General features: G+C 32.9%; 1 protein-coding gene across 7 annotated transcripts in view; it reads left to right on the top strand.

Moving 5' to 3' along the window:
• Positions 1 to 26,259, top strand: part of LOC145670513 (uncharacterized) — a 64,451-nt gene extending 38,192 nt beyond the window's left edge. For 3 of the 7 annotated variants that reach the window (XM_081739268.1, XM_081739266.1, XM_081739267.1), the window contains exon 3: positions 2,009 to 7,383. In XM_081739268.1, the coding sequence (XP_081595394.1) occupies positions 2,009 to 3,287 (1,279 nt within the window). In that variant the 3' untranslated portion in view covers positions 3,288 to 7,383. Of the gene's footprint in view, positions 1 to 736; positions 1,947 to 2,008; positions 7,426 to 26,160 lie in introns of those variants that run through there. The other 4 variants (XM_081739270.1, XM_081739269.1, XM_081739265.1 and 1 more) reach the window with 4 other exon arrangements.
• The last annotated feature ends 400 nt before the right edge of the window (positions 26,260 to 26,659 follow it).

Raw genomic sequence — 26,659 nt, 5'->3', positions numbered from 1 at the left:
TGCTACGGGGCTCTGTTGGCAACTTAACCTGCCTCTGCTTGCTACGGAACATTGGTTCCTTAACTCCACTCCTCTTAGCCTGTTACGGGGCTCTGTTTGAGGTCCTGTCTGCGAACACTCGGTCAAAGACTACCATTTACTTACCTTTTGAAATAGAGATCAAATTGTATAGTATTTTGTACAAATATTCTATAGTGGATTTTATAATAAAACTGCTAGTGGGAGTCGATTCCGGACTCTTTTTATTAACAGCTCTACATCTTCCTTATATATGAGACAAAAATACACAAAGTTTTACAATATATAAACTATTTATCAAACAATATATAAATGTGTGTATGTAAAATTGTATTTATATATTTATTATTATTTTTTATATTCTTTTGTAAAATTCTTTGTGTTTATATTATGTGTATTTTTCCTTTTGCTTAACTATAAGTTAAATTGTTAATCAATTGTAGTAAACGCTCCCATAATTGGGGATGATCGTCCCTGTTGGAGTTAGATTGTTAAATAAAGAAATAAATAAATATTACAAATATATGCTTCACAAACCACAACTTCGTGTGTACAGGTGTAACTACTACTTTATAATGCAGGGTTGTACTGATTTTCACGGGAAGACATATATTTTCTTTGTTATTGTACAGTATCTAGTGTCCACCATGTGAAGAAATGACCTGTTCATTCCACTTTTTTTTAACCCTTAATAATAGTCAATTTTTTATATTTCTAGTTGGAATAGATTAGAGTGAAGTCGGTGAAAACTCATGCAATGCTTCATTGATTGGTCAAAACAACTTCTTCCTGTTCGTGATGTCTTTTACACGAAAGCGATCAGCTTAAAAATGGGAATTGGTCGATTTTGTGAAAACATTGCTATTGTCAAACGCAAATTCCTGGCATGTCTCCGGCATTACGCTCACTAAGTATAAACCCTTTAATCCTTTTTAGTAACAATTAATAGCATCTATGTAAACTTTAAAATGCTAAGATTATAATTTTTTCTCAAATTATTTATTTCCGTGTTGTTTAAGAAATCGTCAAATGCAGAAGACCGTAAGGTAGCGACTCTACGTCATATCTCCAAATGACGTTTTGAATTCCAAAATGCAAGAACCACACCCACAGATGTTGCATCATTTTGTAAAGCCTATTTTAGATGTTTGGTACATGAGTTAATCCCTTGTTAGACGATCTCTTACTCTATTTTGCTATTGTGTTTCTTTGAAAATATTTTTTTCCTGTCACCGAAAAAGTTTTATGTACTTGCCAACTACTATAAAGTTCTGAAATTAGTGCATTAGGTACTGCAATAGAATGATTATTTCGAATAACAAACAAGCTGCGTTTCTTCTCTACTTTTTTTTCTGATGTCTTCCCTTCCTATTACCTCAAGTGTGTACTTCAATATTGACAATTCAAAAGACCTACGAAATTTCAGGCACGCAAATATATTTTGGGATAGTGCTCGTTTTATTAGATAACCAAGAGTAAGCAGCCATGGTATAAAACAACTCGTGATAAATTAATATGTACAAGATGAGTAGTCTGATTTTGTCCTCTCCGCAGTTTGTCCAATGGACAAAGAAAAACTCAGTAGTATGCATACAAGGTATCCGCAAGGAAAAAGTACTGAATATTACTTATTTTTATATATTTCTTGGCGATACTCAGGTAGAGAAATGTAATCCTCATTCAGAGAGAAGCGGTTTCCTTCTGATGATTTCGAACCCTCCGAAATTTAAATTCATTCATGTTTCCCATTCACTTCCGTAGACGAAGCGACTTATTATTAGGCAATAATTTGATATAATACTTCTCTTGTACCTTTCTATGTTTCATTTACATTATTATTGTTATACTGTTAATCGTTGTGTTGCAAAATAGTTGCTTCATTCAAAAACTCAAAAGTATTGAAGGGTGCTACTCACTGTATAAATCTTGCATGAACCACACAATTTCCTAAGTCTTTCACATTTATATAACACCATTCAAATATTTTCAGATCGAACGTGTTCTCTTTGTATGGATGCGGAAATAATCTTCTAGAAAATTATAATCAGATGTTCTTTAATACAATATCTTCTGATACCAGCCAATTGTGTTCAAATGTATTTAACAAAAAACATATTACTTCAATAAAGATGCCAAGTGACATGTCTGATGTCTACACGAAATTCGATGGGAAGTGTACTGAAATTTCACAACTGAAGAAGCCAGTTCCTCAGAAAGTTCATTTTAAAAATCATATGAATACTCGCCCAACTGAAAGGCGACATACTTGCCCTCAGTGTGGTAAGGACTATTCGAATAAAAAGGGCTTAAGGAGACATATGTTTAGTCACACAGGTGAGAGGTCATACACTTGTTTTGAGTGCGGTAAGGTTTATTTTCATAGAAATAGTTTAACAGCGCATATCGAAAGTCATAGAGGAAAAAGACCATATTCTTGTGTGCAGTGTGGTAAGTGCTTCGTTATGAAATATAGTTTAACACAACATATGTTTAGCCACACAGGTGAAAGGAGATATACTTGTCTTGAGTGCAGCAAGTCGTTTTATCTGAAATCCCATTTGAAAGATCATATAAATATTCACCAAGGTATTAAGCCGTACAGTTGCAACGAGTGCAGTAAGGCTTTTACTCAGAAAAGTCATTTAAGAAGTCATTTGACTTTACATTCAAATGAGAGAAAACATTCTTGTCTTGAGTGTGGCAAGTCATTTCGATCGAGAGGAAATTTAAGAATCCATATTTCCCAGCACACTCAAAAGTTATACAGTTGCTCTGAATGCACCAAGGCGTTTCGTAACAAATATTCTTTGATAAAACATGCTAATTTACATAGAGGTAATAGGACGTTATGTTGTCCTCAATGTGGTAAGGGTTTCTTTCAAAAAAGGGATTTAATGAAGCATATGTTAACCCATACAAGCGGTAAGAATTATATTTGCCATGTATGTGGTGAAGATTATTCTGAGAAGGATCATTTTACACGTCATTTAAAAATTCATACTGTTGAAAGATCACAAACTTGTCCTCTTTGCTGTAAATCTTTCATTAATAACATTACTTTGAAAAAACATATGTTCATCCACACAGGCGAAAGACCATACACTTGCCTTGAGTGTGGAAAGTCGTTTCGGCAGAAAAAACCTTTAGAATACCATATAAATACTCACGCAGGTGTAAAGCCTTATAGTTGCGATAATTGCGGAAAAGCATTTTCTCGAAAGCATACTTTGAAAAAGCATTTATTTAATCACGCATGTAAAAAGCCGTGAAAATACGTTGATTTTACGAAAGCAAATTATTACAAATTGAGAAAATGGTTCCCAAGGAATAGTTCTTGGCAATTTTCTCCTTAAAATGGTTTTCAAAATTACGACTATTCATATGGTTGAGGGGTCTTGCATTTGTATTAGTGCTGCAGGGCAATTACTTAAAAATGGAAATTGAGAGGTCATGTAATTGCCATTCCAGTTCACTTCCTATGTAGATGCTTGAATGGTTGGAAAGAATATTTTCACAAAATATAAAACATTCAGTCTCAATTTTCGTTGTTTCTTTATAGTCCTGTTTTGCTAAATGAACCCAATTGTTACCTTTCATCGAGAATTTATTAATCTTTTCCTGCGTCACGACAAATCGTTAAAGTGGTGTGATACGACAATTTTTAAATTATATATATTTTAGTACAAAGATATTGTATAATGATATTCATATTTTTAAACGTTGATAAATGTTCTTCGTTATATTTGTACAACTACTGCATCACTTTATAATGTTATATCAAACTTACTCAAACTAGTGTTTTCTAACAGCTCCGCTTCCTCTTTGGAAGACGGGAATTTTCATGTTTGTTGTCCGGAATTTAAAAATGAACTTTCGGTTTTGTAGGTTACACTACTGTTTATAAAAGGACTTATGAAGGCAGAATAGTCGGTCACTTTTTGTGAAGGACATCTAGAAACAACCAATCATTGACACTTTTTATTCTTCTTGAATTTTATTTCAGTAACTCATCTATTCTTTATGCTAACTTGGTTAGAACCAACCATTTTAGTATCTAAAGCTAAATTTTTACTTTATTGACACAATGACCTTAAAGTGTGTTGGTAAATAATTTGCTTCTGTCAAAAAATCCGTGTTCGATCGTATGTGAACTTATTATTTCATGTTGCTTTTCCTACTTGTCTTAATTGGCCCAGTATCTCTATTAGTTTGTCACGTCGAAAATGCGTATTTTTGATAAGGTTATTATTATAATATTTACGTTGAGAACCCTCGACTTCTGACGGTTCTCAGGACTATTTACTCTACTTACCTACAAATATATATAAAAACTCTGCCATATATTCTTTTCTTTATTTTTTTCTTTTCCATTCATTGGTTGTTTCTCGTAATTTTTTCAGGCCGGTACAAGAAATATCTAATAAGGTCATTGTGAGTTTGTACTAGACAACATTCTTTTCTCTTTCCCATTCTTATCCCACCAAATTTTACATAATAATTCGACCTTTCATTATTCATCTCTTTGTTCTACAGATTTTGACGTGAAACATAAAATTTCAGTGTTGCTGTATATATATATATATACATGAGCATTAACATGATGCTTATGAGCATTTGGTGAAACCAAACAATTTGTAAGATCGGAGTAGTAATACATCTACTAATTTGGTGGAACAGATTACAAAGAGAAAATTTTACGTAAAAGAGTATGCAAATATTGGCGATATTTTTAACTTCCTATAATACCAGAATATCAATTTGACTTCTCACGATTGATCCCTTTCGGCTAAACCGCACTATCAGAAACAAATTTAATATATGAACAGCAATAGTACAATATTTCGTAACTTAAGTGCTTTGAACAGATAAATACGTCGGCACACAGATGTTGCAATGTGTCTTAATGCGCTAAAAGACTAACCTATGCTAAATGGCAAGTCTTTCTTTACAGGCATAAATCAGGATGCGCTGTCTATGCCATAATTATTACGCTTTAGGAACATTATAGGAAACTTAAGAAAAACTATTACCAATGGTTTAGACTACTATGTAAGTAGAGAATGGCATTTGAAAAGTTGTTGACCTCCGATCTTTGGTGTTCCAGATTTTAAAAACGTTGGATCTGAATAATTATGGGACTATATATTATATATATATACCGTCAACGATGCTCATGTATGTAATATTTAGTGCTTAAGCGTAAAAGGTGAACAAGGGCGTAATAATAGTGATATGCTTTCTCAATATATTAGTATCTTAGTTTACGTTGAACATTGTTGGTAATCTATCTCCATTTTTTAATTAACGAAGTTCAAGATTTTAGAAAATTCCGCTTTTCGAAATTTTAATGCACAAGTAAAACTCTTACCACTAAAATGTTTTTAAAAAACAAGCAGAATTTCAAATGTAGATTGTGAAATAATATAGTGTTTTTTCAAACAACCTGTCTTTTAATAACGATCTTTCCTGATTCTGTGTATATGAATTTTGTAAAATTTTCGAATTGAAATAATACATTTTCGTATGTCTGAAATGGTAAGTGTGTATCTCTTATTTCTCTTTCGTGGAACAGGTTACGAGTACTATAAAGAAAAAGTAAACATGTGAATATACGTGTTAGTTCTTTGCGTTCTCTAACAACCGAAGGTAAATTATTAGAGTTGAATGAAGTAGTAGCAAGTACACGAACAGATTTGCAACTTAAAATGATCAGAGATTAGATACTTAATAAGCATCAGCAACTATTACCAGGTGCATGAGAACTTACACAGATCAAATTATCAAAGAGTATTGATGGTCATTTTTTGGAAGCGAGAGAGAGAAAAAGGAAGAGAAATGACAATTGAAAACTATTTGTTTTTCCTGAAAATGATGTGTGACTAAATATTGTTCTGAAAAGTTGATATATCTTATCATAAAAACATTTAATAAATAAAACCTGATTATTGTCTTTTCTTCACGTAGTCAAGGCAAACTTTGTTGCATTACAAGGATGAAGTATTTTCTTTAGTTTTCGTCAATGCAGGAAACTGGAAGCTTAAACGATGCATACTTGAATACTAGAATAAGAAAATATATATTTTACATCTTGAATGAAATTTAATTTTTAAGCTGTGTCACGTTTATGATTGTTAAAAATAAACAAATTACTTCTGTCCTTGAATTCATTTCAATGTTACTAACCGCTTGCCAGCGGAAGGAGAGATGTATCATTGTGTTGAGTTCGCTTTCGTAAGAATAGTGGAGAAAAAGATCTAACATCACAGTTAGTAGTCTGGTCATAGCTGCGAATTTTAGCTGTTCTTCTTTCCTCTGTCTATTTGATGATGCTAAAAATGAGAAAAGTGTATGGGGAAAAAATAAAAGAAAATATGGGTATTGTACATTATTTTCAGTTCTTATTTTATTATAACTATGCATTACGATTTCGTGTCTCTGGTATTAACCGGAGTTTTCTAAAATTAAAATTGTATTTGTTATTTTTAGGTTGCGTAATATTATAGTCTCGAGTTCTAAAATTGTATGTATTGTTTCAATTGATTTCATTCATGGCATTAATTTATAATGATTTGTTCCAGGCTATTGAGCTTTAACTTTGCTTTGTAATTAAAGAAAAATCTTAAAATGTTACAATTGTAATTTGTCCCATCTGTGCCGAATTTATATTTTTGGACGTACATGTGTCCTCCAGACTCGAATATCTCGATATATCATTTTTTCAACACGTTGTAGTTAATGCGTCGTACATCCTGTGAAGCACTCTAGTTATATGGTAGGTTTCAAATGATCACTGTAAACATAATGGAATCAGAATGGGAGGATAAGGATTGAAACAGTTCTTAATATCTTTAAAGTTTAATTGCGCCATCTAGAATGAAAGCTCGGACGACTACATCAGAATTTCGATATTGGTCTGGAATTGTCATTAAATTTATCTTCTTTAAATTGTGATTAAAGGTATAAACGTATACTATTCACTGGAAAGGATTTTTTTTTGTATCTATGAGGCCATTAATTTTTGATAGTCATTTCGGAACATTAAGAGGCATAACCAGGCTAAGAATGTCCCGTATGACGTGTCGTTCCCACGTTGAGTTCAAGCAAAGGCTCCAAGGCTAGAATATATTGAACTCTTCACCATATTGTTTGCATCCAGTGTTATACCCTCAAATTGAACACTTTTGTCCACATAAATATAGACTGCCCTCTACAAACGAAGCCTAATAATACCCTGGAAATTCGGGTCAGCCGAACTGGCGTTCGGCGTCAACCGGTGATTGAGCGCAATTTTGCCAAACCTCCTTTGAGAAAGCCACGTTTTAGGGGGCGCATATTTCAAGCATCAAATGTATGCGTCTTACCAATGACATCCAGTATGTTAAAACAATAAAACCTTTGACAGTAATAACACCAGTAATGTATGTTCCTTATTAAATATATTACATTCTGTTACAAATGTGATATGAATACTATATTTCATTTGGTTAAAATGTTCACATGATACGCAAATAAATGTACATATCTTAGATATTAGTTTTCTAGGAATGTCGTTTATAACCCCATTCCCATCTATCCGAGGATCAAACTTGATACCACGCAAACCGAAGGACAACTCCCTAATGTTTTAATTTTTTAAAATTTCGAGACAAAGAAAGTCTCGCTACAAGAAAACAATTACATGTTATCCACTAATCCATAAAATAAAAATAGGCCATGTACGGTGGTCGAGTGATGAAGCATCTCTCGATTACCTCTATCGATAAGCATCTTTGATTCTTATGATACAAGTTTGTAGTGGAAACGTATTTGTAGGTTTCATTGAATTTTCCATCAATTCTTCTCATTATTTTAAATGCATAATTTCTTTCATAATCATTAATGTTTACTTAATACTTCTCTGCTTTAACTCAGGGCATAATCGCGGTACGCTGGATTAGTAAAGTATTTTTAATTTAACGTCCGACAATTATTTACGCGAACTAAGGGAGACGATGATGTAATGAAAGATGGTGGAATGAAGACAGTGAGGAAAACGAGAAAACATTGAGAAAATGCACGCAAACACTATTTGTTCTCCACGAATCACACTTGGAGAGCTAGGAACGAACCCGGGACCCCATACCCCGCAGTCGAGCACTCTGCCACTCCGCTACAGTTGGCCGAAGTAAGAATGTCACCCTTGATGTCCCGAACTTTTGGTCTCTCTCCTTCTCTCTCTCTCTCTCTCTGTGTATATGTGTGTGTGTGTGTGTAAGGTGCAGCCAAATGAAAATGTCAATTTCCATGTACAGGCTTTATTACTGGAGATATATATATATATATATATATATATATATATATATATATATATATATATATATATAGATATATATATATATAATGACCATTGTTGTTGAGGCACGAGATTATGAATGCCCTGAAGGAACAACTACTTGGATTGAGTAATGGCGCCACTAGTAACTAGTGCTTAACAGCTGACAAAAGTTTCCATCTTTTTTTTCCGAATCCTAAATAAATGTAACTCATTACAACAACTAACATCCCTCTTAAAATCTTATGATTTTCCGAGGAGATAGATTAGTTTGCCCATTATCAATAATTCTATATTTCCAGGAATATCTATAACTTAATACTAGTACACCAAACATCCAACCATTCAATCCAAAATAAAATAAAGAAACTAAAAATATTCCCCCATATAATCCAGTCATTCACACATTCATCCTTACTACCATACACCAAATACAACCATCCCCTAGTATTAGTATTAAACGAGTCGTTACGTCATAACATCCTGGTAATTCATAAATTTACATTATTGAAGATTCATCATTATATATATATAAATATATATATATATATATAAACATAATAAATAAGTCACTTACTTCATAAGTCCACAAGTTGACAAAATAATGGAAAACACCGAATTACCATGGTTACCTTCATACGGTCTTGAATGATTACATAACTGGTGCAATCTCCATATAACAAAATAATAGACATCCTCGCATATCAATTGGTTAACCAATTCCATATAACAATTGCATAAATGTTTCCGTACAAAATACTAACGATTTTCCATACAATACTTGACTAACGATTTTCCATACAACATTTGACAAACGGCTTTTCCCGGCCTGGAATTTAAAAATATCTCGATTAGCACAAACATAACACAATTACACAATAACAATATAAATATAATTAGAATTCTTTTTAAAATAAGTAACACTAAATTTTCCTAAACCGTTTGACTAGAAAGAGACTAATAGAACAGGCTATTTAGCGCCAACATAATTCGGTTGCAGAATTAATAATATACAATATCTTAATACGTTATATTTTACAAAGTATACTATTTTATTACAATCTGTATAATTCACCTTAAGTTACACCCAAATTACGTAGTAACCTGTACAATTTAGTTTGATAAACGTGGGCTTTACGAATATCAGATTGATCATTAACAGATTTTAAACGGACGGTACTGGTACCTAAGAAAGCTTCGATCGTAAATGGGTCCGTCCAACGAGGACACGATTTACGAGTTATCTGCAAACGAAGACTTAAATTGAGATTTTAATAATACTTGATCACCTATAGAATATGATGTCTGCACTCTGTTCTTATCGTACATACGTTTTCTTCTAGACCACGCTAATTCCATGTTCTTCATAGCATTTGCCCAAATATTTGAGTCTCTCTTTCGTATATCTAATTCGTCTATTTTCCAGCGAACATCTAGAGGGTGACATACCTTATAATTAAAGGTCATCTCCATAGGAATACATTTTAACTCAGAATGTTAAACTGAATTAATAGCAAATTCAATTTCATGTAGACCCGTGTCTCACATTGTGTGTTTATTGCTAAATTATATCCTAAGACTATCACCAAGCACCCTTAAATAACTCTCGGCATTATTAGATGCACAATGGTACGGTGAACTTCGGATATCTTTTATACCATGGCTATATAGAAAATCTTTAAACTTGACTGATACATAAACAGACCCGTTATCATGACTAACCCCGTATTTCTCCCATATTTCGCGGAGATGGGAGTCAATAAACTCCCATATTTCTTAATTAGTTTAATGTTAATTTTGGCATACATTAACCCTAGATTGTCTACCCTTAATTCAAATTTTGCATGCAAGTATGTTCTAAATCTTTCAATGGTATCAACCGCGACCATCAATTCAAGAAGATAAATGGGTTTATTTAACTCATAAGGTCGTAAACGTCTAGAAAAGAATCCTACCGGTCTCAACACATTATCATATTGCAGAATAGTTTTCCCAAGACTTTTCAGTGTTGCATCTGAGCTGACTGTAAACTTCGCGTTCATATCAGGTAATTTTAATATTACATCAGTTTTAAATAACTCTAATCTGATCTAATGACCTTTGCTTCTCTTTTCCCCATTTAAATGGCACCTTAGGGGACCTCATCCTATTCAAAGGTTCCACAATTTCTTGAAAATGAGCTACAAATTTTGCATGATATTGTAGAAAACACAGTAAACTTACTAAACCGCGCCTATTGCGAGGTGCTGGTAACTTCCTGATAATATCTACTCTAGAAGGATCTAAATGCATCTTCTAATATATATCCTAAATATGAAATCTTTGTCTGAAATAGCTTTGATTTACTTAACGAAATTGTTATTCCATATTTCTCAAATTTCTTTAAAACTATCTAACAACTTTTTATGACTATCTACATCTGAACTATACAACAAAGCATAATCATAAAACCATTCTAGCCTCTCATCTTTTAACGAATACAGAATATCCGTTAATATTTTTGATAACATAAAACTTCCAGAAGAAAGTCCGAACGGTAAATATTTAAATTCGAATAGTCCTCGTTGAGTCATAAAAGCGGTATACTTATAAGAACCTCCTCTTAAGCGTAAATGCAGATATGCTTTCTTTATGTCAATGGCAGAGAAGATTTTCCCACTAGATACACTAGCTAACACACCCTCAATACGCGGTGTAAACTGAGGATTTAGGTATAGTCTCTTGTTCAAGGATTGATAGTTAATTACGAGCCGCTTCTCATGTTTTTCCTTTCACCAAGAAACAAGTGAATGACCAATTACTATTAATTTTTTGTATTATACCTTGTTTTAACCAATCATCCAAAATTAAATCTAATTGTTTTTGATCGGAACGTGCCATAGGGTACGCTTTCATTCTAATAGGCTCTTCATTATTAACTTTTATTTCATACTGGTAACCCTTAATCTCTCCTATCAAATCCCTAAATACATTAGGAAACCTATTAGGAAAGTCCTCAACATACCTTTGTAAAGAGGGATCTCCTTCAGCAAGCAGTGGATCAACTGGTATTCGACATGTTGAGACTTTACTATCCATGTTCTGACAAAGGAAATAACTGCGGTTTGCAACGCTGTTCATCTGCTCACCCTCTCCTTCCATCGTAACAGGTTCACCACTCATACCACCATCTAACGTCTGAGAGTAATAGGGGGGAACTAGGAAATAAAAACTTAAGGGCAGAAGCATCCAGCTTATTAAAGTCACCGTTTGGGAAATAACTAATAGGTATTACCACTTTTTCACTAGTCAAAACAAACTTATAAACTCATATAAATTTAACTTGGTTATCTTATATACTTCAATCCCAAACATAAACAAACTATAATGATTGCTCCCATTACATACTGGAATTCTATTTACATATTGTTGGAAACTACCATTTGTTGTATCTACAGTTAATTTTGAAACGGAAGTACAAAAAGGAAGAAATGGGTTATATTTATTACTATTGTTAAATTCCTTCCGCCTTATGCAGAGACGTTTCGAAGTATGATTAGCATCATACTAAATGTCTGACTACTGCAGGAAACAAATGTTAGTCGAACTCTTTAGTATGGTACTAATCACGCGTCAGAAAGACTCTGCATAAGGCCCAATATCTTTTTCTCTTTCATTAACACAAGCTACATTCGGCTGGCTGTCAACTATTCCCCCCTCTAAAATGCACCTGGTTTGGTCGCATTCCTGACCTACATTACAGGGATTATCTGACCACCTGCTCCCAAGGTCATCGCACACTGAGCTGTGTTTGTAACAACGAAAGAACTGCCACTCGAAGCAGACATTCGTCTAACTTCATTTTCTACCCCTGAGGCGTTTTCTTGCCAAAATGACAAGTACAACAAATCATTATTCCTGTTTATAAATAATACCTCGTCGCCATTATCAAAATGGTTTAAATTCAATTGCCAATTAGCCATGATAACTAAATATATATATATATATATAGTCCCACAGTCTATACTTATCTTTACGTTTCTGAAAAATATATATAAAATAATGATAAATGCTATCAACCACATAAGTACACTGCTGCACCAGAAAAACTACAACCGAATAGAGAAATCGTCCCTTCGTATTTTTCTTCCCTTATTTCCACTAAATCCAAACACCATACTATGAAATACATTTGCTTTTAATGGAAACCTCTGAAACCAACCCAACCTGCTTCTAGCGCAGTGTTGCCAACAAGTTGATACAAAATGCGTTAAATGGAAGATGAAATGACTCCAATTTTGGGTGAAAAGTCGCTATTCGCGGAATTTCGTCTCTCTCTCTTTATCTATCTATCTATATATCTATCTATATATAGATAGATAGATAGATAGATAGATATGTGTCTGTGTGTGTGTAAGACATATGATTAATTTAAGTCCTAGTACTATCTACGCTACAAAAATAAAACATAAATGAGTGAATCACATGTGACTAACAATAATTTCACTTTTAATACAATATTTTTTTTTTACTTTATGATCAGTTTCACTTCAACAAAATCAAAAATGAGTTTAGAAAAACTAAGAAAAGTAAAAGTTCACAAAGAAAAATCTTACATATTTCACTTTTACTCACGCTTCTACAGATAATCAGCTTGCTATCGGTAATATATATTATTTGTGCCTTTAAACGGAAGTTCTACGAACTAATGGATATTAAAGGTTGGAGTCGGTCCCCGTTAGAAGGTAATAGATAACAGCAATCAAAGCGGAAATATGAAGTTAAATGATATGTACTTCCCCACCTCGTCAACACCTGCACTGATTCAAATAAGCGAAGGGAAATAAACGTATCTGAAGTGATTCGAACTAATAGTACTTGATTACAGGTCAAGTTGTTCGTAGCAGAAAAGTCGCTAGATTTGTAAGTCAGTCTCCAAAATCTCATTCAAAAATCACCGAAAAAGTCGCTTATCAGAAAAGTTATTTTTTGTCGCTATCCTGGAAGTCAAATCCCCTAGATTTAGCGACTTTTCCCCTAAATTGGCAACACTGTTCTAGCGGCAGAAAATTAAATCTCATAAGCAGCATAGAAATTTAATCATTCTGAAAGTTTATGTAACGTACCTACTACCTAACTACTTAGTCTTCGGTAAAGTCACTGGGAGAGGGGGTATAAATTCTCCCTCCATTTTATTTAGTAGAATAAAGGCAGGTTTTATTGGGAAGGTAGCGCATAAAACTTCCGATATTACCTTAGTAGTGGGATCGAACCCAATAATTTTCTACAATAAGAAATATGATGGCTCTTATCTTGGCACATTCATCTATCCGTAAAATATAGGTATATTTTACGATACAGAAATGAAACTCAATGATTATAATGAAATAACGATTTATCAAAAATCTCAACTGCATCAAAATTATAAACAAGAAACAATTAACCAACTGAATATCGGTATTGGACCGCCGTAAGGGCTTTAGACTACATTGATTAATCATACGCAAAGGGTCCAATAACCAAAATAAATAATTAATTCCAACTCACCAGTTTGAAGATTCCCAACCATAGACATCAAATATAGCTGGATACAATATATAATATATATCACCAATATATTGATAGCACATTAAAACTCACTTTTCCCTACATATGCCACTATCAATTAGACTTTTCAGACTACTTTAACAATATATCTCGGAAAATTTAAACCACTTCACTTTTTTAAAAAAAAACAAAACTATTTGAAAAATACACTTATCTTTTCGAACTTTCATTAATATTTTAATATACCAGACTAAACCATTTGTATTAATCGGAATTATAACGACGTACATTCGATAAGTAACTTGAAAAATTGACTTATTAGATGAACTATTCCTATAGTTTCCAATAGACTTCTTCCCAGTTTGGCTTTCAGAATGATTATGACGGTATCGCCTGTAAAGCGCTATAAGTACAAAATAATTCTACCGTTCGCCGCTAATGGCGCCACTAGTAACTAAAGCTTAACAGCTGACAAAAGTTTCCATTTCTTTTTCGGAATCCTAAATAAATGTAACTCATTACAAGTTCTAAGAGTAGTGGACAAAGTGATGAAGCAAAGAAAAATTGAAAACTGGGATAAGGAGAAAATGGAAAAAGCTTTAATGTTTGTGTGGGACAATAGTTTCTGCAAGATAAGTGATAGGATACTGAAAATGAAAGATGGGTTGAGCATTGAATCATATATAAGCCCAGTAATAGCAGATCTGGTAATGAATGAATGGGAGAAAACAGTGATGGAAAAAGGTAGTGGATAAATTATTATTGTTTTTTATGTATGTAGACGATTGTTTTGGAGTATGGAAAGGAACCAGAAGGCAATTAGAAAAATTTATTGGAGAATTGAATGATGAAAGAAAAGGTATCATGTTAGAGAAGGAAACAGAAAAAGAAGGTGTAATAAATTACATAGATATCAAAGTAATGAGAACAAAGGAAGGAAATGTTATAACATCGTGGTTCCAAAAAGAATGTGCAGCAGGGGTTTACTGCAGTAAAAGAATTGATGTTGATGAAGGAACAAAATTGAATTTCATTAAAATAATGGAAGAGAGGATCAGAATGATAAATATGAAGGAAGATCAAAAGGAGAAAGATATAGAAAGACTATGGAAGCAGCTGAAACAGAATGGTTTCAGTGAAAAGGACAAGGAAAAGAGCAGGAAGTGGTGGAAGAAAAGTAAGAAAGAAGAAGAGAACAAGAGGAAACGATGACATGGTATTGAAAGTGCAGGGATGATATTAGAGAAGATAAGAAGAATTCTTAAGAGAAAAGGTATCAAGACGTACAGGCAAGGAGGAATGAAGATAATAGATATCATCAAGAAATAGAAGATGAGAACGTCACCGGAATTATGTAAAAAAAAAAAAGAGTGATACATGAAGTACCGTGTGGGATGTGTGATAAGGTGTATGTAGGGGAAACCAAAAAGAGAATGCAAGAACGTTTAAAACAACATAAAGATGACGTAAGATTGAAGAGAGTGAGGCTGAGAAAGACAGCCTACGGCGCAACGTAACAACACGAGTATGACGTCATCAACTTAGTCCGACTCACTTTTCTAGCTGAATAGTGGAATTTTAACTGTAGTTCCCTGGTTCTACCACAGGTTAATTTCAAAATTTCTTAATGTAACGAGTAATAGCATATTTATGAGAATTTATTTAGAATCAAAATAATTTCAGGCTATAATCGAACACATACATAACCACCCCCTTTTATTATATACATGTTACACTAGCGAAGCGATTTAACACAGTGAATATTTGGGTCAAATTATAGATCTTATATCATTTCCAGTATGTAGGTAGAAACCAAGTTAAAGTAAGAAACTTAACAGAATAATTAATATATCAGCTGTGAGTGCCTGCATAGAATTTCAATGCCTGTATTACTTCGGGGTGGCGAGAAAAAAGTAAAATATTACAGGAAAGATAGAATACATTTATAGCAGAAAGTTAGTAAAATATGAAATGAAATAACTAATTTAAGATCCTATGTTTATTACCGAGGCTAAGGGAGACAGTGATGATGAGAAATGAACGAAATGGTTAATGAAGAAAGTGGGAGGAAACAGTAGAACCCCGAGTCTCCAGAAAATTCTCTTGGCGCAAGGTGTAATAGAATCAGAGATCCCACCCACGAGAGAGTAAAAATTTGAGCACTAAATAGTCTACCATCGCTTCTTACCTGCTCGCTACGAACGCACGTGCGCGTGTACCCATAAATTTCACTCTGCCCTGGCGCGGAATGCATGCAATTCTTTGTTTTAGTGGTCACCAAGCATAGGTTGGTGCGTGTTTTCTGGATGAAAAATATTTTTACGGCAAATTAATTTCCACACACACAATGAATCTGCGCAATTATTTGGGCACGCACCATAGGTAAGTAAGTTTGCAGAATCACTTAGGGAGCGTTTCAGGTAAGAAAAATGAAGTACAATTTCTTGTTTTAATTTGATGAATTATTGTAAATCTGGACGTTTGACTATGAGAAAATATTCGTGCGATAACAGCAATTTCTGCCAGTCATTGTGTATCAAAGTCCGCTGTCCCTGTGAATTAGAAGTAATTTGATACAGGAAGTTACTGGCGTCTCGGGCATGTAAAATTTGGGGGAACATCAAAGAAATTGATTTAAGTGGTACTTCCTAGTCCATCCTGATTACCTTCGATTCCATTTTTACCCTTTTGCTGACCTTCACGGATCCCTGAGGCATATCAAGAACTCTGTTATAATCGTTTCACAGCCTGAATATTATATTCCAAATAAAAAAAAATTGTTATTTATATGTTATTCTATTGTCAGTAATAACATATTAGAATAATTATATTAGAATAAAATATTGAATAATTTGTACTTCAAAATATTGGGGGACGTGACGCCAGAGACGCCCGTGCAGAAAGCATTATCTTTGCACTCCCTTATGTGCCATTATATTTTAGAAAAGAAAACTGAGTTATAAACAAATACGGTATTCTGCTCCCCTCATTTTTTGCATGATATTTTTCTACAGGTTAAGGAATCTTACAGAAGTTATAAAAGACGATTTATTTTCACAAAAGGAGGCCGAGTATAACGAATTAATTTACGTCTGGGTCAACGCTTGTGCCGTGAAGAACAATCGAGTAATACTAACAAATTTGGTGGATAAAAGTAATAAAAAAGTACCTTTTTATTGCATTTTTTGTTAAATATACTGTACAAGACTCTGTATCTGAATTCACACGCTGCTTAACGCCTTTCAAATAGCCTGCACAGTTGCTGCGCTTTTCCACGAGCTTTGCCCTGCCGTAGACGCATATACTAACAACTTGTACAAGTTAACCCAAGGGTGTCGGGTAACTGGTTGACACTGCTAAAATATGCATTATAAATATAACTCATGCACAAAAAGCTATTTTCTTATTCACTTGACTTATTTAATAGCTTACTATGTGTTAACCTACAAAATTATGCGTTAAGTATAAAAAAGATTGCGTGCAAGGAACATTTTTATTACGAAAGGTGTGCATATATAGACATTATCCATGGTGAAGCTACAGAGTATTCGGATAATACTCAATTTACGGGAACTGTTAGTAGATAAAAGAAAGAATTATGTAACATTTTTATTGGTGTTGAAAACTAAGTGCAATTATAAAGGAGAAATACAAAGTATTGTATTTAATACAAAGGTAGAAATACAAAGTAAACAAGTAACACCACATCATAGTAAGTGCAAGAAAGGCATGTTCGTTGGGCTAACGTTAGTTTTGTACACATTTCCACCATCTCTTAGCGACCACTGAGCTGTGTCACGCACCAACATTCTCAGTGCTTACTCGGATGCAATACAAAATCTGGTTTTCAAATTAGTATTTCGCAAAGTTGGCCCAGTGGATGTAGCATTTGGTTTCATGGTCGATAATGAGTAGAAAATAATTAGGGCTGCGTAGAAAATAAATAAGAGTTCAGAATATCTCGTCTGGAAAATATGTATTGAATGTAATGTCTCACATAGAAAAGTACATGAGTTCCTATTTGAAGAGCTGTGTCTCGTTTCGTCTACAGCGCAATCATAAATTTTTTCATTTTTACTAATAAAAAATTGCGGTGATAGAATTTCGCAGACTTTTTTTAAAGAGAGACAAAATTGTATCGCTGAATTTTCTGTCTGTTTTAGTTTACAGGAAATATTTCTGACAAACAATAGATTCAATATTATTTGCAGTTTACGGGTAGCAAGTACCTTAAAATAATAAACCTAACCGAATAACTAATATACCAACTAAAAGTGCCCTAATTTTTATACAATTCCAGTCATAATCATAATCATAATTTATTGCATCCGTTCGTCATACAACGAAATTGGACGTGTCATTTATATATATACCAGTATACATAAACATACATACTATTATTACATATAGATTCTTATGGTTTCACTGATTTACTTACTATACATTTAATTTTACGTATACGAATTATTTTGTACATATTCTTCAACCGAGTTACAGCAATGTTCTATCAAGTACCTTTAAATTTGGATCTAAAGCTATTGACAGAGACCTGATTTTTATACATGATGGAAGTAGATTGTATAATAGAGTACCTTTGTGCGTAACTGACTTATTGTATATATTTGTCCTATGTGCATGCAAGTGAATGTCGTCTTTACTTCTTGTGTTATAACTGTGAATGTCTTTGTTAACAATAAATTCACTACTATGTTTTTTCAAATACATTAATATTTCGAACAAATACATTGAGGGAAGAGTCATTATTCCAAGTTCCTTAAAAATATTTCTGCAAGAAGAGTTCCATTTTACTCCTGCAAGTATTCTTACTACTTTCTTCTGTAGCCTAAAGATAGCAATACTTTTAGGTGCATTTCCTCAGAACAACAAGCCATATTTTATTGTAGAATGAAAATTTGAGTAATATATACATTTAGCTGTTTTTACATTAATCTTATCTCTTACACATCTAATTGCATTGCATAGTTTGCTTAGCTTACTTCTTACATGTTCTATATGTGGTTCCCAGTTGAAATTATGATATTTTAACTCCGAGAAAGATAGCAGTTTCTACATATTTAACTGTTTTATTGTTTATTTTTATTATTGCATTGGCTTGATTACTTTTACCATTGTTAAAATTTAAGGCACATGATTTATTTACATTAATGATTAGGTCATTTTTATTTATCCAACTTGAAAGTTGGTTCATTGCCGTTTGGCAGTTTGAAGCTAATTCGCATTCATCTTTCCCACTAACTATTATGTTTGTATCATCTGCATATTAAGTCACACATGAACTATTAATACTTTCAGAAAGATCATTTATATAAAGAAGAAAGAGAAGTGGTCCTAGAATTGATCCTTGCGGTACTCCACGATTAATAATTTCTTCACTTGACACACATTTTTGAATTTTATTTTTAACTATTCCTGTGATTTCAGTTACTTATTTCCGATCTTTAAGGTATGATTCAAACCATTTATTAGCTAAGCCTCTAATACCATAGCAACTAAGTTTTTCTAGCAATATATGATGATTTACTAAATCGAAGGCTTTTGTTAGATCTAAAAATATTCTTATAGATATTTTTTTTCCTCATCCAGTAACTTTCTGCAGGTTTCTAGAAAATGAAAAATTGCTGTCTCAGTAGATTTACCTTTCAAGAAACCATGTTGTGTGTTGGATATAATATAATATTTGTTAATGAAATCCATAACCCGATTGAACATTATTTTTTCCAGAATTTTACCTATAATGGGTAGCAATGATATCGGTCTATAGTTTTCTATTTCATTGAGTTTACCTTTTTTGTGCAAAGGTTTAACTTTAGCAATCTTCAGTTTATCAGGAAAGGTTCCTGTGGCGATTTAAATATTTGAGAGATAGCATAATGGTTTAACTAAATATTTGTAACAACTTTTTACTAAATTGTTAGATAATTCGTCCGACCCAGCCGAATTCGAATTTTTCATTTGTTTTATTATGATGATTATTTCACTCTCTGTTACTGGTTTCAAGAATATTGATTTATCACATTTTTTAATTTTAAGTTCCGATAAGTTAGTTTTACTAGTTCCTTTGTTTTTAATAAGAATTGCCCTACATTTGTGAAATATTTATTAAAAGACGTTGCTATGTCCTTTGGATTTGTCATGTTCACGCCCTCATAAATTATGCTATTTATATGGGTACTACGTGTTTGCATGTTGAGCTCTTCTTTAATTATTTTCCACATTGCCTGTTTTATTGTGTGACTGAAGAATTTTCCTACTGTTATAATTTTTTTCGCTATCTTCAACATTTTTTTGTAACTAGTTTGTGTTGTATGTAAATTAATTCATTCATCCCGGTAGGGTAACGCTTCCTAGTTTTATTAAGTGTATGTTTACCATGTTTGCTTTTAAGATTTCAGGTGTAATCCATTTTATTTTTTCTTCTTTATTTTACTAAAATTATTTATTATTGGAAATGCTACTTCAAAACTATGTTTTACAGTATCATATATTTTCTCATATACGTCATTCACGTCGGTTAGTTCATAAATATCATCCCACGTCTCCAAGCTAAGCAAATAAACAAAATAACTAATATTATTTGAACTAAAACATCTCGTTATTATAGGTGTTTCATTGGGTTTCTCTATAGTTGTAGGTGTTTGTTTTAAAATGTTTACTTTTACAATTTGTGCTTCATGATCTGAAAAACCTGTATTTATAACTTCTGAATCATAATTCATGACTAATGGATTTAGTAAAATCTGGTCAATGTTAGATACTGAGTTTTTTGTTATTCTTGTAGGTAATTTAATTGTGGGATTTAAGTTGTACGTTTGAAGCTTCGAAGCTTTCATTGAGTTTTTCACTTAGAAAATTTACATTCAAATCACCTACAATAATTGGAAAGTATTTTTAACATGAAAATACGCCAAAGTTCTATCCATCTTATTGATAAATATTTCAATGTTACTGTCGGGCGTCCTATACACACAAATAATACATATTTTTTGCAAAGTTATCTCTATTATACAACATTCAAACTGTTTTCTTCATTAAGTTTTTCAAACATAATACACTTTTTTACTTTCATTTCATTCTTAACAAAAACACATCATCCACCTCTTGATAAATTAGTTGTACAATATCTTGCTGCACAGGTAAAGTTTGGAATTGCAATATAGTCAATCTCATCATCTCTATGCCAATGTTCTTTATACATATAATATCAACATCTCTGAGCAAATTATGTAACTGTACTGTTAATTGGAGTTGTTTTTCTGTATTAAAACCTTGTGTATTTTGATGGAAGAGTGTAAGTGGGTTATTTTTATTAGTAGGAATTTTATTATCGTATTTCTTTGGAGGCTGATCCACATTTTTACATATTGATGTGTTTTGTCGATTTTTAGTGTTCAAATTAAGTTTTAATTTGTTCGAATTCGTACCTTGATTCTGATATTTACCATCTATTTGTGCAATGTTACACATAAAAAATCACCATTACCGAGTTTAAAAGGAGGATTTCTAATTCTGTTTGATTGTCGTATTGGATATGGTATTTCGTTATTATTTACAGTACGTTTCTTATATGTATCAACCTTCGTTTTTTCAGTTAGTTCTATTGCCGGATAATACATATAACTAACATTACTGCTAATCTGCCCTTGCACTAAAACGTCATTACTAGAATCTTCAGTTTTGTGATCTACCTTATGATCTGTTTTCTGTATTAAACAAATTCTCTCCACATAGTTGAGTCTTTCATCATAACGGTTTACATTACCATCGGCACCTATGTACACTACATTGTCTACATTACTTTGCACATTGGTTAGATCATCTATTTTATATGAAAGCGATATTGCATTGGAATTTATACTATAAGCTACATTTGCAGTTATCATTACCTTTAACTTACTACACAAATACTCTTTCCCTGTACCATTTAAATGTAGCCCATGTTTTGTATGATAACTTCTAGGAATATTCTGAATATCCAAAACTTTTACATTATGGAAATGTTTACATAAGTTAAATATCTTAATATTAGTATCGCTTACTGCTAAATTTACACAAGAGAGATTGTTCAGATCATCAAGAGTATTGTGACTACAATAACATTTGTCTGTAATAACATCGGGAGGATTTCACGCAATGTTCTAGTTACATCTTCCGCTTCATTTCTTGCCACATCATTACTACCACCAATCAATACCATTGTATCCTTGTACGTCATTTGTTTGCTACTTTCAATATAGGAGGCTGCTACCTCATTCAGCTTGACATTTGGTTTCACAAACCCAGTTACATTGGTTAACTCTTCATTTAAATACGAAGCTACACCACGACCATGAATGTCAGCTACAATAATAGTTTTACCAGGCGTAGAGGATTTTAACCTAAAGTTCTTCTTTTGAGTTCCCTTGTACCTACCTAAACTGTTCCTCTGCACATTGCACTGAGATTTGGTTACTGTACTATCCGAATGCTTAACTGATGCATTCAACTCATCAGAATTCAATACACTAAATCTGTTTTGGGTACTTACTTGATACTGTTGATAAGCAATTTTCTGTTCAGAGGTATTAACAGGTTTATTAGTTGAGGTTTTTGATCTGACTGTAATCCACTTATTGTTTAAACCTTGCACTACTGTACGACATTCTTGTTGAGTAGAAATATTTCTTCTGTCGCACACTGTATTAACCTTCTGGTTCCCGGATGATTTCTCTACACGAGCTGGTTTACTCTGTCTTTCCTGATTATCTTGAGGCGATGATTTGAGTAGCGGCGAAGGATTATTTTTAATACTGTTTGTGTTCGTGCACTTTCTGATAACGTCACTCCAAGTAGTTTGATGTTGCTTTTCACACACTGTTGATTTCAGACACTTCTAGTCTTTGTTCTTTAGTGTACACAAATCTTCCCTTAATAACATCACAATTTCACGGAGTGTTTCAATTTCTTCATGTAGTTTAGTAATCTCCAAAAACATCGAATCAACAATTCCTGTGTTACGCTGATTGTCTTTTGTTTCATTTATACACAAAACGCAACTCCAAATTTGAGACTATTCTTCATTACTTACACCGACGTTTTTACCAAAATCAAAATGTTTCTTACAGTTGAACAATGAATTCCATTTCTTGATATTCCATTACACCTACCACAAGTTATTTCTTCATTATTAGATACATCTTCTCCAGCTTTAGCTGCATGTGGCACAACACTATCCGCCATCTTAGTTGTCCCCTCGTTGACACGCACTCAACACGTTGACGCAATAACAAGTAGTGCATATAGAAACCTAGATTTAATTATTGGATAGGGCTGGATTTCTACAAAGAATCAACATTTATAAGATTATATTTTTCGTATGTAAGGTCAAAATTAGAATACTGTTGCAGTGTTTGGACACCAAATGTCACCAGTGGTTTTGCTAGTTCGGACTGGCGTGTAGGAAAAAAAGAGGGGAGATACAATACATATGTTCCATCAATTTATGGAAAAATTGTACATACTATGTCAGGTAGCAAGAAACTCAAAATTCAGGATTATTCATAAATGTATTAACCAATATTAAATTACAAGATCGAGAACAAATAATTATGCAACAGCTGAACGATTTTGTACTAGTATAAAGTACGCCACACAAATTTACAACATTATTTACTCAATTTTCTTATTTTCTTACCGGAAACATGTGAGTTCCTTTGAAAGTCATTTTTTGTCTTTATCAAATTTCCAAGCATTATTTTACTGGTACGTAAACATATATTTGATAACACATCTCGCAAAGTTTGTTTGCATTGGCATACATCCTCTAGATTGAAAGATGTGACATAGCTGTTTTGTAATAATTTGATGACACTTAATTGATGTAACACAGACAATTGATTCCGTGTAGACAGAAATAAAACCTAGAGATACTCAAGGAGCTTTTGTAGAACATGCGACGCAATAGCAATTGCGGAAAGCGCACATTCTGTTGGGACTATTAGTTTTCCGCAATCCACTTCAATAAGATCAATGGGAACTTCAACATCAACTTCTTTTCCAGATTCTACGCATAATTTACACTCTACACAATTCTTACGATCCGATTCCTTTCTAACTACATAACCAGATATGTAAGTTAGAATGGGATCACATTTTTTTTATATTTGTTCTAATACGAAATCATGCTCAAGAGCACTAACGAACGCACCAATATCAACTTCAACATCTTCAAAATTCTCAACTGGAAGAGATTTCAATGGAATGGAAACACTAATCCATTGACTTCTTAATGGCTCTGATTTTGGGAGTAAAAGTGTGATAACAGTGGAATCACTTTGCTCACTTTTGTAATTAGACTTGTATCCACTCACGCTACAGTGACGAGGCATGGTGATGGGAAGCAATTAGCCCACATAAATTCTTCGTTCAATCTATAAATAAAACTAAACAGGCGTCAGTGAAACATCTAAATACGATTTACAGACATGGGTATTTAGTACATTTTAAAAAGGAATATTATTAATATTACACGAACAAACATATTTACTAAGTAAATCAGTCTTTTGAAGAAGAAAAAAGGCTCTTGTGTTATAAATGGCAGTAAAAATAATTAGTGATAGATTACATGACCGGTAACCACACAACTTTCTCGATGCCAGATCAATTATCAATGATATACATATGTAGGGTCTCCCAGACAACATGCTACACAGCTTGTGGGTAGATTCTTTGAACCAAACTGGTTTAGTTTTCTTAATACCATTTTCTAGACTACGACTTCGTTTGTAAGGGTTGCCAATTGCGAGGCATTATTGACTATCAAAAATAGTAATTACAATTAAAAACTGGGCAACAATAATGATAATATATTGCAGCAAGGTGCTGTGTATACAATTAGTGCAATGAATACATGAAACATCAGTCACACGGTATTAAGAAAATAAATTTGTTCCAAAGAATCTACCCACAAACTGTGTAGCATGTTATCTGGGACACCCTATATATATATTAATCATACATTGGAATATAACACGAAGAACTGAGCCATGAGTTATTTTAAACATACTCAGTTGCGCTCTTCTGATACATATGCTGATATAAGTGTTGGAAAAAAACATGTTTTTTATTTTAAAAAACTAAAAAAATGTGTTTTGTTTAAACCAGGCTTTTTTGGTTTAGATAATTTGCTCTATGTATTTATATCTTATATGGACAAAGGACTAGCTCAGGAGAGTAATGCTCCCGGAAGTAGGAACGAAAAACACAGTTCTGATTGGTTGGCGTTAACTATCTCTTACCACGTTGCATTCAAATAGCAGAATTCAGACGATTGTTGTTGTCGGTCCTCGTGGTCGAGTGGGTTAGCGCTATATGCTAGTAACGAAAATATATTGTGGCGTGAGTTCAAACCCGGCAAGACGAAAGTTTTTTTAAACATTTTTTTTACATTTTTATAACACTTTTTAAATTAAAATAATACAAAAATAATACTCAAAAATGTGATTTACTTACTTTTGTGCAGATAAGTAGTAGTAGTAGGAACGGGTTAGAAGCCCCGCAGGGCTCGTTTTGTTGCCCTTGTACTCCATGATATAAGGCTCGTTTTGTTCCCCTTGTACTAAATGATATAGATTTTGTGACCAACTTAAAACAACTGACTAGGATAGCGCGTAAAACAGCTGGCTAGAGTAGCGCGCGAAAAAACGTACTTCCGGGAGTATTACTCTCCCGAGCGGGTCGTATGGACAGAAATAGGTTTGCTTCGACTTGGTGTTATTATGCAACAGCCTCGGAAGAGAGACACTAATGTCATCTACAAGCACGTAAGATAAATCAGGCCACGAAGTAAACTGGGAAAGAGCGAAAATATTGGGATACGAAGGGAGACAACTGGTTAGGAAGTGGAAAGAAGCGAAGAGGATAAAAGAAGTGTATGATCAAGCTATGAACTGGAATACTGGTTTGAGTATTAATGAAGAGTGGGAGGTCATTTTGAAAAGAGAAGAAAGAAGAATGGTAGAATATAAGGATAATATAGGTTTAAATTTATTTATTGGCGTATTTTTTATATATTCATGTAGTTAGTTAGTATTCAATATTCAGGTAGAAAATTTCAATATTTAGGTAGTTAATTTGTATTTACTTTAGTTAATATATGCTAAAAGAAATATAAAGATTTGTTAACAATGTATTATTTCTGTTAAGAATTTAAAATTGACACAACAATGGACATAAATATTGAATTTTAATGAAAAGTGATCCCTGATTGGTGGAGATAACAAATGATGTAATGTTATTTATGATTTCAGTTGGAATAGTAGTCTGAAGAAGGAAGAAAGTTTGGAATACTTCTGAAACTGTAACATTTCTAGTTAATTTATAATAAAGAATATAGGCAACCTTGTGAGAAAGTTATGTTTAGTTTGTGTTTAAGGTGGACACAAGGTCTTTTTATCAATATATCCAAGACAAGTTACCTTTCTTGGTTTCTTTTTTCTAAGCTGAACTTTTAGAATATCTTTTTCCTTTAAAAAAAATGGAAGACAGAGAATTTATTTTATGGAAAGTTCTCCAGCAGGTAAAGATAATAAGTTTTCACAATGAACAAAAAACACGATGAGAATAACCGCTAAAATTATGATTCTTTTTTCAAAAAATAATAATTTGATTATTACTTCTATATCTGGTTTATGGGTTCTTTGAACGTTATGATGAACACAAACTGTGAGCGTGGGTGTTCCTGGAGATATATCATTTGTTTCTAGATCGTCATCCATCTCAATATGACCGTCTGATTTATCGTCGGTA

The sequence above is a fragment of the Thermobia domestica genome, chromosome 14 (genome assembly GCF_964235325.1).
Source record: "Thermobia domestica chromosome 14, izTheDome1.hap1.1, whole genome shotgun sequence".
NCBI classification, from domain to species: Eukaryota; Metazoa; Arthropoda; class Insecta; order Zygentoma; family Lepismatidae; genus Thermobia; species Thermobia domestica.
This window is presented reverse-complemented; position numbering and strand designations above follow the sequence as displayed.